Source organism: Parasteatoda tepidariorum, chromosome 3 (genome assembly GCF_982258835.1).
Source record: "Parasteatoda tepidariorum strain Cologne lab strain chromosome 3, Ptep-v5.0, whole genome shotgun sequence".
Classification (NCBI taxonomy): Eukaryota; Metazoa; Arthropoda; class Arachnida; order Araneae; family Theridiidae; genus Parasteatoda; species Parasteatoda tepidariorum.
This window is the reverse complement of record NC_141757.1, coordinates 78,719,635-78,733,636: the sequence shown is the minus strand read 5'-3', so window position 1 is coordinate 78,733,636 and position 14,002 is coordinate 78,719,635. Positions and strand designations below refer to the sequence as shown.

At 27.6% G+C, this 14,002-nt stretch overlaps 2 protein-coding genes across 2 annotated transcripts in view; one reads left to right on the top strand and one right to left on the bottom strand.

The window, feature by feature from the left end:
- Positions 1–7,328, top strand: part of Cpsf160 (cleavage and polyadenylation specificity factor subunit 1) — a 43,287-nt gene extending 35,959 nt beyond the window's left edge. Inside the window, exons 27-32 of the mRNA XM_016051469.4 lie at positions 474–650; positions 4,339–4,405; positions 4,498–4,707; positions 4,804–4,933; positions 6,429–6,567; positions 7,047–7,328. Of these exons, the coding sequence (XP_015906955.3) occupies positions 474–650; positions 4,339–4,405; positions 4,498–4,707; positions 4,804–4,933; positions 6,429–6,567; positions 7,047–7,094 (771 nt within the window). The 3' untranslated portion in view covers positions 7,095–7,328. The remainder of the gene's footprint in view (positions 1–473; positions 651–4,338; positions 4,406–4,497; positions 4,708–4,803; positions 4,934–6,428; positions 6,568–7,046) is intronic.
- A 4,629-nt stretch (positions 7,329–11,957) lies between these two features.
- scat (VPS54 subunit of GARP complex scat) overlaps positions 11,958–14,002 on the bottom strand; it is a 33,585-nt gene continuing 31,540 nt past the window's right edge. The window contains exon 24 of the mRNA XM_087159644.1: positions 11,958–12,166. Coding sequence (XP_087015770.1) covers positions 12,070–12,166 — 97 coding nt within the window. The 3' untranslated portion in view covers positions 11,958–12,069. The remainder of the gene's footprint in view (positions 12,167–14,002) is intronic.

Sequence of the window (14,002 nt, the reverse complement as noted above, 5' to 3'; positions counted from 1 at the left end):
CTGAGTTTAAAAAAAAAATCTTTTGAATTATAGAACATTTAAAACCCTAAAGTTCAATACTAAGAAAGGAGCACAATAATTTTATTGAAAGGTAGTTTTAACATGTTTTACTATGATTTAGTATTTTTGTTTTTACAGGTTTGATTTTAAAAAGATTATTAATTATGATTAACGATTATTTTATAAATTATGATCAAAAAGAAAACAAGAATTCAACTGGCTTATTCACTTGTAATTCACTCTTGAAAGTGCTGTAAATATTTGATCAGGAAAGAAAGGAAAGGTAAAAATGTAAGTTGTGTAAAAATTAAAGCACTTTCTTAACTAGCTTATGAAGTTTATCTATTAATTCACAAAAGTAAGTTAATAGTAACTAATAAATTTAATTAACTAATCATTTATTAGCATAAGTAAATATCCATAAATTATTTTTTAATGTAATAAACTAATTCACTCAATTTTTTATTGTTTAGATTTATATATGGCAGCTGAAAGACAATGATTTAATTGGAGTTGCTTTTATTGATACTCAGTGCTACATTCACACAGCTATATCTTTGAAAAATTTAATTATTGTTGCTGATGTATATAAATCTATATCTTTGCTGCGTTACCAAGAAAAAAGTCGTACTTTGTCTCTTGTTAGCAGAGTAAGTTTTTTAATTCTTATTTTTTAAAACTTCTTTTTTTTAAAAAAATTCTTAGTTTTTTTACATTTGTTACTAAAAATCCATAAAATCATAAAATTAGATTTAAGACTTTTTTTATGCCTGTGTTTGGGGGGGGGGGGAGGCATGACAATGACAGAATCATATTTACTTTTATTTATAACCTTAACTAATGGGTGGCATCACTGCAAAAATTGGCATCCAAAGCAGTAATTAAATTAATGTATTGGTGAGAAAAATAAATTTTCAATACTTAAAAGTGAAATGTTTAAAATTTTATTTTCATTTTCTAAATTTAAATTAATTAAACTATTCAACTGAAATTTTAGAAGAAAAGATTTTTAAATGTTTTAATTATAAAAAAAAAAAGATAATTTATATTGTCCATAATTTTGATTTTATTTAAAGGATGTAGCGATTATATTCTGGAACACATTCTAAGATACAATATGTGCATAATTTTTTGTATAATTTTAATATCTTTTGCTACAAGAGAATGTGTTCTAATCTGTTACAATCTTTTAAATTAGCACAGCGTTTTTTTATTATTTTAATTTACTTATGAATTTGGAAGCAGTGAACTTGATTTGTTTATTTTTGTTCATCAAGTAATTTTGCTTTCGTGTTTCTAAAACAGTTTTTTTTTAAAATAATCAAATAAAATTCCATTTTTTAAATAACTTTTAATATAGTTGCTAATTTGTTAAAAACATTTATAAAAAGTTGCACTTATCCATCTCCATGCCTAAAAATTTAATAATACATTCATTATTATATTGGGAACGTAACTTCTAGAGAACATGGTATTCTTATCTACAATTATCGTTACAATAAATGACATATCATATAGGCTCATGTTTTCCCTATTTTGATTTTGTATTGACTTTTTTTATATCATATAAAAAAATCAATGTAGAATCAAGATGATTGGAAACCTACCTAAATCAATAATATGTTAGGTTTAAACTGAGAATATTCTTTGTGTAAACAAAGAATATTCTTAAGGTTTGTAGGTTTAATCTTAAGCAGGGGTCTGTCCAGACATTTTGTGAAAGGTCCGTTTTTCGTGAAATTGTGAAAAAATTACTCACATTCTTTCAACCAGGGTCCACTTTTATGAGTTTGTGCAAATAGGGTCCGTTATTGCAAAAAAACTTTTTCAATGAGTTTTTAAAATGTAAAGACATACAAGATTATGCTCAACACTGTAAAATTATAATTAAAAAAGATAAATTTTCAAAAACAAACAACAATTGCTGCTTCTAAATTAGAGATGCAACATACAAATATTTGGTATTTAGCCTATACTACTGAACGCAGAATATTAATTTCGGACGAATAATGGAAGAATCGTCTGCCGAAGACAAAACTTAATTCGTTTACATCCATCTTTCTTGTTTTCTGCCCTAGAAAGGGTTTATTCGATTAGCAAAATAATAATGAAGATAAACAAATTTGTGAAGGGTCCGATTAAAAGAAAAATCATTTTGTGAAGGGTCCGTTTTTATGAAAAGATATTTTGTTAAGGTTCCGTTAACGGACCCAAATTTCTTCTAAACAGACCCCTGTTAAGGAATTGTTGGGTTTAAACTGAGAAAAGTCGGAGAAAATTAATAAACTTATGTGCGAGGTACCTAAAAGTGTGATGCTTTTCCAGAAAATTCTGCATTTTTAATCCTAATAGTCTCCTAAAATGTTTTGTAATGTATTTAGTGTTTAAGAATAAGACATAACTGAAAAAAATTGTAATAAAAATTTATGCCATAGGTTAAAAAATAAAAAAATTAGGGAAATTTTAAGAAGTCAGTCGGGAAAAGTTTGAGAATTTTTTTCTGAGTGTTTGTGGCCACAATTACAATTTATTATGCAATTACAGTTTTATAATTTGCAATTTTTACTTTATGGGGCTGACAAATTTTTATTTTAAACTCGCTTGTGTTTGAGAAAAATATTTTTCAAAGGAAAATGTTTGTGGTTTTCTTTCGACTTTTCAACTATAACTGTCAAATCTAAAAATTAAGATGTGAAAAGTACACCAAGGTGCAAGGCACTCTCCTATATACACTACCCAGCAATAATTGAAGAGACACTTTTAAATTTTGAAATTTTTTTAAATTTCTCAAGAAATACTTAAAGGATTATTTTATAATTTTACAAGTGTTTAGGTCACACAATTTTTCATACTTATAAATAAAGTTGAAAGCTTTCAGAGGTTTGAGGGACTGGTAATAAATTAAGAACAACGAAAAAGTATAGTTGAATACCCTGCCAGAAAATATAAATGAACTTTCAACTTGTATTGATTACTTAGGTTATTATACGCAATAAAAGATTTCATATAAGAGTTCAGTAACCTAGTTTAAATATTTACGGAAATTTGGACAAAATTATGTAAAAAAATTTTTTTATTCATTTTATTTTATATAACAAAAATTAATAATATATGATAATAGTTTATAATAATGTATGTTATGGTATAAGGGAAAAAAACATGCAAAAGAAAATATACTCTTATAGGGGATGATTTCTCTTGATGTTGGTGTCATATTGTAGTAAATCCTGTTTGTTATTTTAAAATATCATTTGTGGAAAACCCCTTATTATTTTAAGAGCTTTCTTTCAAAGTTTACGTAAACTACTTCAAAAATTGCCTGATTATGAAAATTGCCAATTATCAAGACTGACTTTTTTCATAATTTATCAAATAGGATTCACAGCAAAATTATTAAAAAGAGTTTTTAAAACATGTTTTGCACATGTGCAGTATGAAAGGATTACTTTAAATGAAAATATCTTGTGCAATTTTTTACAAAATTCTTTCTTCACATTTTAAAATGATAATTTTGCTATTTTAATTGAAAATTGTTTTAAGAATTTTGTTTAATTTTATTGAATATTTAAGTTACAGCAAAAATCATAAGACAAAATAATAATTATTTTTTCTAAAAAATTGTCTGTATCTTCATAAATATTTAAGCTAGGATGATGAAATTTTGTGGAATGATTGCATATAAAAATCGAAGCAAAGCAATCGATACCAGTTTATAGCTATATATTCTGATATAAGGTGTTCAAAAACACATTTTTTTTTGTAATTTATTGCCGGCCTCTCAAATCTCTGAGAGGTTTAAACTTTATTGAAAAATATAAGAAATCGCATTACCTAAAACACCTCTGAAATTATCATTCAGTATTATGTAAAAATTTAAAAAAATTTCAAATACAGGAAGTAATTCTTCAACTATTGTAGAGTTGTGTATGTTTGATTCAAATTTAGACCAGTTTTGATATCCATTGTAGAGCAATTTATTATTTAGTTATAGTAATAGTAATTTACTTAAAGAAAAATATATATTAGAATTTAAATTAAACATTTAGTATATGCACTCTTGCAGAACGTTTCTAAATATTTTTGAAACTGTTTTGGTGTTACAAAATCTCTGATGAATTGAGAATTTTTTTTTAGAGTAATGTAAATAAATTGAAAAATATTTTCTTAAAAAATAAAATAAATCCCAATAATGATGATAAAATAGGTAATATCTCTTAAATTATATATCCTTTATTTAAATTTTATGGAAAAGATTGCATCATAAATGAAAAAAATTTTGTTTAAAATTAAGCCGACAATTTCGTATTGTACAAGTGTGTATGTTTTTGAATATTTCAGGATGTAAAGCCTCTAGAAGTTTACAGTGTTGAATTTCTTATTGATAACAACCAAGTTGGATTTTTGGGTATAACTACTTATTCACACTATAAGTTTTGTTCTTAATACCTCATCATTTTATCCATTTTTGTTTACAGTCTTTCTTTTTTTTAATTTTAGTTTCTGATGTGGAGAAAAACTTAATATTATTCATGTATTGTCCTGAAGCAAGGGAAAGTTTTGGGGGCTCAAAACTTCTTCGCAAAGCAGATATACATGCTGGTTATCATATAAATTCATTTTTTAGGATTCGATGTCGTATAGGTGAACTATCCAACTATGATAAAAGACAAGCAAATCTCTTAGAAAAGAGACATGTCACAATGTTTGGTATGTATGTTTATTTGCCTACATGTTATTTTCCACTACACTTAAATATGTTGTAAAATATATATATATATTTAAAAAACTTCCTATTAATTTCAGCTACTTTAGATGGTGGATTAGGGTATGTGTTACCCATTCCTGAAAAGACTTACAGACGATTACTTATGTTGCAAAATGTTTTAGTTACTCACATTCCACATACTGCTGGATTAAATCCAAAAGGCTTCAGGTTGTGTATTATTGCATTTTCTTTTTATTAATATATTCTTTTTATTAATATCTAGCATTTCTATTATAACTATATTTTATTAATGATAATATATATATATTAAAAGTGTCACTGAATATAGTAAAATTGATAGCTAGTGAATAACAATTTGGGTCTTTTCCAGCCTTGATGAAGGCTACCCCACAACGAGGCATAGATTCTACAACATAGGAATGGTTTGCCAAACATCAAAATCAATTGCCCATAATTTAGTAAAGGTCACTGGTGTAGTGTGATATGCTTTTACATCTTTCTTTGAAATATCTCAATTAGAGACCAATTCTTGATAGATAAGTCAGAAAAATGCTTAAGCTGTAGCTAACCAGAATCTGTGAAAGGTGCGATTGTCTTGGTAGTAGAATACAATAAATACACCATTTTGATGTGCATGACAGTATAACACAAATGGAGGTAATGATCCCGCAACTCTACAAAACAAATCACATTGACGAAGGTTTATACAAATACGTAAAATATGCCAAGCATGGCCTCACATCACTATTGAGCTGCAATGATTTTGTACAGTTCCGAACTGGCATGAAGGATTCATGAGCCTGATGCCATATTTGCAGCCTCCCGTCGACATGAAGTAGTCGAAAATGATCCCGACTTTAGAGTGCATTCTCTTGCTGAACCAAGAAGTACAGCCTAATCGCTCGCACTGAGCAATGCCAATGGTTCTCTCGTGAGTCTAAGGCTTATAAAGCCTATATGGGGAAGCGAGTATAGTATATTCACCTTGATGCATCTGAGTGGTAATTTGAGTTAATATATCTGCTGAATATGTACTACATGTCTAAACCATCTCACACCACGCTAATTCAAGATTAATTGTTTTTAGTCTATTTCAGATCTTGTGCTTTTAAACACTACCTTCTCTACCAACAAAATCTATAAAATGTAGTCATTTATATTGAGCTGAAATTTATCATATTTCATGCATTATTAATAAATTTTTTTATTGCAATTTTAATTTTATGTAAGTTATCAAATTAAAATTTTTAGAATGGCAATAGTCTTGCAGATATCACATTCATTTTATCTTTATAAAGCTTAATAAACTCTTATTAACTAAAAGTAAAAATCTTATAAAGAAAATAAATTTTTTTAATAATTAATTTTCATTAGCCATATATGTAATGCATGTCACTAATATGACGATTAATATAAAATAGAAATTCTTACCCTAAGAAAGTATTTTTTTCTTTATAACTTTGTTATAAACCATATTTTTTCTATTTTATAAAAATTACTTAATTATTTTACATATTTATTTACTAAATATTTATAGATAATAAATTTCTAAAAATGTAAATTTAAAGTTAATTTAGAAAAAAAATAAAATTCAATATTGTGTTTGTTCTTTTTAAAATAAATCTTATTTGTCAAGTAATAAAAATATTTGTTTCGCACCAAAAAACATCTGAGTAAATTTACTTTTTGTGATATGCTACAGGATGTTTAAAAGTCAGAGAAAATTGTTACAAAATCCACATAAAAATATTTTGGATGGAGATTTGCTGTCTATGTTTCTCAATCTATCGATCTTGGAGAAAACAGAAGTTTCTAAAAGAATTGGTACTTCATCTGATCAGGTAAATTTACTTTGTTAATATGAATGGACATTTTTTAATGCATAACATTATTTTTCATAAAAAAACTATATCCATTATTTTTTAAGAATTTACTGAGATTTCTACAACAAATTTTCATATTTTATTGTGATTTTGAATATAAATCTTTTTATTCAATCAAATAATTAAAATATATATACAGTTTATTGTGACATTGTTTTTGTATTAAAAAATATAATTGTTCAAAAGATTAAAATGTTTTAGTATAAAAGAATGCAATTATTTTGTAAAATCCCTAACTTAATTATGTAAAAAATGCTAATAATTTTGAATCAAGTCATTCATGAGCTTTTTTAAATAGAGCAATTTTTATTTACTCTACACTGCTCAAATTAAAAACTGTATGTGTATATACATCAAAGACTTATAAAGTTTTTTTTTTTTGATCTCAAACACTCTTATTTGCCAGAAATGTATTTAAGGTTCTTTTTCTGTTATAGATAATTGAAGATCTTCTTGAAATTCATCAGAGCACATCATATTTTTAAAAATGCTTTTATTATGAAGAACAACAAGTACTTATTTTTATAAACTCATTTTATGTTTTCTGCATATCTTGATGCGTCTTCCCCTTTATCTTACAAACCTTCGTTTTTTTGCATTTCTGTTTCGCAGTGTTTACAGTGGACTTTATTATTTATTAAGCATTGTCATAGAAAAAATGTGTTTTTTTGTTACGTTGTACATATTATTTTTATAGTAAAAATTTCATCTGTCTGATATATCATTTTAGTTTCTCATTTTTATTATAGAAGAATCAAATTTTCTTCGCTAAAATATAAGCATCATATTTTAAGTACATGTGAAAAATATGACTCCTCTATAGATAAAATGTTTACTGCAAGAGAGTTTTCTTTGAAGAGTGCTGTATTAGGACAAGATTTTTGAAGTGGGTTATGAAATTACCAAGTATAAAAACAATTTAAAACGTTTGCACAATTGTATAGACTAATATGAAACATGTCAGGGGAATATAGCAAGTTATCTGGGTCTTAACTAGCCAAATTACCAATTAATTAATTGAAAATTTGATTGATGCGATTGAAAACTAGAAAAAACAAATAAAAAAACATTCATCTATTAAGCCACATTTTAAAACATGTATACACCAATTTCAACCTCTTCAAACAAAAGCCAGTCTCATTCTGTTCTAAATAAATTTAAAAAATTCACATGTGACATTGCCTGTTTCATTATTTTTCTTGCTTATGTCAGCCTGGCTTAAATTTATTTTTAAAGGTACTGACATGCCGCTGCCAAGAGAAAAATATGCTTTCTTTATATGGCGAAATTTTCTCCCAATACAATGAAATAAAATTTAGTTACTATAAATAAAAATCTCATTTAGGCATATTATAAATCAAAGTTAATAAAAGTAAATCAAAGCTACTAACTACAGATAGTTTTTTCTCAACTGTATGCAAACACTATCAAACAATTAAAATTCATGCTTATATTATCTGCAACCTAAAACTTAGATATAGTGACTAAAAGTTAATTGAAATATTCCTTAAAATTTTCTTTTTCATCATTTACTTTTATCATATTTCCTACTTCTGCAATACATTACATGTGTTATTTCACTACAGATTTTTAAGTGTAAACAATTAAACACTATTGGTGATATTACATCTCAATCTTTGATCACTACGTTTTGCTTTAAATTCATATTTTAACTCTAATAAAATTACAACTAGCATGCAAGAAGAAGTTTTAAAACAACTAAAAATTACCATAGAAATACTTATACTTGGACAGTATTTTCTTAAAAATCAAGCAAAATATTTATGAAAAAAATCAATCTAGCCAAATTCCATAAATTTTGTAAATATCTACTCTAACCATTTATTATTATTTTTTAACCCACTTTTTTTATTAAGATAGATAAATTTTTTTTTCGGCACTAACTTTAATAAGGCTTGTATATCTTTCTCAAAATTCAGGTCCAAAGACTCAGTCATAGAATCTTCTGAGAATAACACTCTTTTGCCATTTTTTCCCCTTCAAGGCTATGTTGCTAATCAGAGCCATAATTTCTTGTCTTTTTATTTCATGAGGTATTCTTCTGAAATTTTTTGTACTAATCTAAAAACATGAAATACGATGAAAACTTTTAAATGCTCTGGCGGTTTTTCTCAATTTCATAATTTTTTCACATCATAAATTCCATTATTTTTTATTTTTGACTGACTGGAATTATCTATTTTTCTCTTCCGTTTTTGCATTTGACATCTCTTTTTTTTTCTATACTTCCAAACTTGATGTTCTAAATCTTCAGTTAAATCCACATTATTTACTTGTGCTATTTGGCCACTTCTTTCCATATTTCCAAATGCCAACAATTATAAGTTTCAAAATCTTTGTTTGACACTTCTATTAGCCCTTTTGATCTGGTTACAGATTTATGGGCCTTGCAAGTTCTTTGCGTCACAATTCAAAATAATTTGTGTTTCTTGCAAAATTTATGATATTCCGGTGTAGGATGATTTGATTTCCTCCATTTATCATTCTTAATCCATATTTTCCTTTGGAATCTAGTTGACTGCTTGAAACACCACAAAGCAAACCTTTTTTTTTTTTTTTCAGGTTCCATTGCTCTCGCCAACTGTTTTGTACAGCGCTTCCTTACCAGTACTTTCACTTAAGATTTTTTTTCTTTTTAACAGATGGGGCCTACCATCAACTTTTGATGTATTTTTCTTAGTAAACCCTGCATTTAACTTAAGTTTTTTATCCCTACGAGTCTTGCTATAAACTTTTGATACACTATGAGCAGGGTGCGTAGCGTTTGTAAAAAGTACTTAAAGGTGCTTTTTTGGGGATTTCGTTTTTAAAAGCTTTTAAATGTGCTTTTTTCAGCTGACGTTTTTAAAAAGTGCTATTTTTCCGAATAATTTCCCCCCCCCTTCAGTGATATCTGGTGGATCCCATGCATTTCACGAAAAATGGGGAGTTTGCTATGTAATCATTCACGCGGACTTCATGTCGTACCTACGTTATGACTTGCGCATGCGCGCACACTTAAAACCGAAACCCGAGTGCTCCAATTCGGATAGAGAATATCAGATCCTTATGAAATGTTTTTCTTTTTAATTTATTTTATTTTTGTTTATTTTATTTTACTTCTAACACTTTTTTCGACGTAGGGGGTAAGGGTACTTTTGTTCTGAGTTCAGGGTCAAGTTGAATTCACTCGGTGATGTGGGAAAGTACCGATTGTTTCGATTTACGCTCGTATCTTTTTGGTTTTTTTCAACGCTAAAACTGTTTATAAAAAGTTTTTCAATAATATCATTGATTGAATATGAATTTTTTGAGTGCTTGAAAATTTTTGTAAAGTGCTTGAAAAGTTTTTAAAAAGTGCTTATTTTTGATTCAAAGATTTGGCTACGCACCCTGTATGAGTCTTAGTGCCACCAACATGTCGAAGTGGTAAACTTCGTTTCCAGTATTCTCTTGACTTCCTACCCCGGGCTACAACATCACTGAGTATTAAATTCCCCAATTTAACTTTTCGGCACTCAAGGTTGCTTACACTCTTTAATGCCACCTCATCCACTTTTTCATTTTTTCCGTCACCACACTAAACATTCTTTCTTGCCTCTAAGGGTTGTTTCCAGCATGGTTTCACTGACCTCAAATTTATTTCCATTACCCATTTATACCTCAGTGGCATTTATCGTATAATTACTTTCTGTTGTAAAGAGCGTGTCTTCAGCCCACGAGCATGCGATACCAAATAGTGCATCTTGATCCACCACAGAAACCTCTGGTACTAACCTATCTATAACCTCTGGTTTGTCCACCTCTGAAACTCTGTTCACATTTGTCTCTCTTAGTACTTCAATTTTCGTTTGAATTATTTTTAAAACAATATTTCCACATTATGTTCTTCCTTTCTACTTTGGTGACAATTTCTAATTCTTATTCAATTCATATGAATCCCGACTTTTGACATTAAACTTTTTTAAATTCTTCTCAGATTTTGTACCTTGGCGACTGTTCCATTTGTTCCTCTGTGACTTGCATGTTTTTTACGACTTTATATTTTGGAAACTTTTGTATGACTCCCATGACTACTTCCGAAATCGGGTTTCTCAATATCATTTATTGGCCTTTCAAACAATCTTTGAGAGCTTTTAAATTCAATCTTAGAAATTCTCCTCATTAACAACCATGCATGTCTTGGCAGCATATTCATTTTCTTGGCCTGCAGTTCTAAATTCTTATGCTTTTCCCCCTTTCCTGCTTCTAACTGCCATCGAGCGTAAACAGTAAATTTACTTTTCCACACTCCTTTCTCAAAAGCACTAGTCCCACTTCATAAGACGCCAGTTATCAGGGGAATATGATGAGCGATCTTGGTCTAAACTAGCTGAATTACCAATGAGTAAATTGAAAATGTGATTTAATGCAATTATAAAAATAGGAAGAAAAAAACAAATAAGCATTCATTTACTAAGCCGCATTTTAAAATACATCTACAACCAATTTCGAACTTTTCAAACAAAAGCCAGTCTCGTTCTGTTTTAAATAAATTAAAAAAATTCACTAATGATGTTGTATGTTTCATCATTTTTCTAGCTTTTGTCAGCCTCGCCAAATTCTATGTTTATAAGTTCTGACAAAATATATATATTTAATTTTCATTATCACATTTTAAGTAATTTAAGCAAACCTTTAAAAGCCATTGTGTAAGTTCAATATTTTAACTTTAAATAAATCTTCTCACTTCAAAAGGTTTTTTTTTAATAAAATTTAGTTATTACACTCAACTGTCTTAAATGGTGGTAAAAAACAATCTATAACAGTAAGTTACAGAACTGGTTTTTTCTTTCACAGAGTGTAAGATTGTAACAAAGTCCAATTTCAACCATCACAAAATAAACCTAATTTTAATATCTGGTTTACATAAAAATTAATTCCCCCCCCCTTCCGTATGGCTAAAAATCTGTGGCAAAATTTTTTTTTATCTCGTAAATATATATTTTGATAAATTTATAATAAATATTTTTATTTATTTATAATTTTTATTTCCTGCAACTGGGTAAAAAAATAATTATACTTCTGTGAGTCATTCAAAGTACTTTCAAATAGTTTTTAAATAATGTTTTAAATGTTATAATCTTAATTTTTACTTCATGTTTTTGTTGGCCCTCAAAATAGTATTTTCTAGTTTTTATGGTCTGTTATTCAAAAATAATTGTGCATTCCTGCTTTTAAACAGTTTATATTTTAAAAATTAACAAATTATTATTTGGTGCATTTTTGAAACTTATGAAAAAATATCTAGTATTTCCTATTTAAACAGTTTGACACAGAGGAGCTTGCCAAAAAGTGACCACAACTAATGAAATATAATACAATAATTTATTTTCAAAACAATTAATTGAAAAATATATCCTATTCATTTACAATAAACTGGTATATAATATAAATTCTTTAAATAAATATTACAATTTATTATCTAGATTGCCATAAATCATTTATATTAAAATCACTTGGAGCATTAAGCTTCTTTAAATTTTGAATATAAAAAATTAGCTCTTGAGTCACCAACCTAGAAATAAAGAAAGAGAGTAGCAAATTAATTTACTTTTCAAAACATTTTACAAAATATTACAGATAATTAGCCATAACCTATACATTAAAAAAAATATTGTGCAAAATATATTTGGAATTGAAAAAAATTTCAGTTGCAATTTTACTTTTTTTAAAAGTACCTAATTACAGTAAGTACATATATAATATATATTGAGTTAAAAAACATTATTTAAAATTACTAAATGAAATCAAGATATCTCAATTAGAAAAGCAGTGAAAACACATTTTAAGCCCCATCTTCTGAAAATAAAGTAATCAGTACTATACTATTTATGTTTTGTTAAATCAAGGAGCCTTTAAAAATAATAAATAACTGTAAAAAGTAAAAATTAATGTTGCATCACGAACTATATAGATGGCAACAACAAATTTGTGCAAAAAGAAGACAAATTCTAAATCTAAAAGCAATTTCTAAGCTGAGGTAAATTAAAAAAAATGTAAAAAAATAAATAATTTATATTTTTTTATGCACTAATTGTTAATTTACAATCGCATATTATTATATCTAGCATACATTTTTATATCCTTATGTTAGCTGAATAGATCTGTATAAAAGTTGACTTTTGAAATTAACCTTAGAAGTAGTTTTAAAATACTCTCAGCTTACAAACATAATATACTACAATAGGTGTAATATACAACTAATTACACTCATGTCCAAAAATTAAGGAACAAATACATTTTTGTGGACAACTTATGAAATGAAACCAAATCAAGTAAAATTTCTGGCATGAACTTGCTTAATGGGCATCGCAACAGATTGTACAAAAGATGTGGCGAAATAGCACTTCTGGAAGGTAGAATAAGAGGTACGGTCGCTTCCCCCAACAGCAATGCAGGTCTCAAATGAACTTTCATGCTGTCAACAAGGTTGACAAATTTTTACATAAAATCTACTTTTCCCTTAAAGCAGTACTTTGCTCCTGGAGGTTTCTCAGAGGGTGTGTCGAGACATAATTACCCTGCTAAGAGCAGCTCAGACATGCTCAAGAATATTCACGTCTGACTGGCTACTCCTCTGAACATCTTTGTTTCAGTTCTCTGGACACTCCTTGTCCTTTTCATCTAAAAATGAACTGGGGAACAACAGTACCTTCGAACAAACTTACATAGGATAATATTAAGCAACCAGCCCTTTACCTCAGAAAAGACAGGGTAGCTTTAATTTGCAACCTAGAAAACAGCACGAGAGATTAGTCATGGGGCTTGTATTGCCAATTCACTATCCTTCACAGGTATTATTTTACGTATTGATGTAAGAAAAGTTACATCATTTTTGAACTATCTTGCTGTGTTGCTTGATCTTGAGCCACAACTTTTTTATCTCGCAGGGGATACTTCTCTTTTTGGATTTTCATATTTGCATTAAATAGCAAAGCAGTGCATAACTGATTAACTGTAAATCGGACAAAAAAAAGAAGAAAGAAACTTTTTTATTATCACCATTTTTAAATAAATTTTTAATTGTTTTAATTTAAATTCACTTAATTTGTATCACAATTTCTAAAAATTTGAAAAACTGCAGTTGTCCCACAATTTTTGGACATCAGTGTACTTAAATTTTCTGATTCTATTTTCTCATTCATTGTTCTATTCCATTAATTTCACATCTTTATACTTATAAATCTTTCAAACTCAGATTCTTGTCATAAATTATATATATTCAAATGAGTAAAATATGCCAAAAAATAATTGAAATATTCTTTTAAAAGCATGTTAAGATAATGTAATTTTAGCTAAAATAAATTATGTTATATTTGTGGTTAAGAACAAAAAAATGTAAATAAACAAA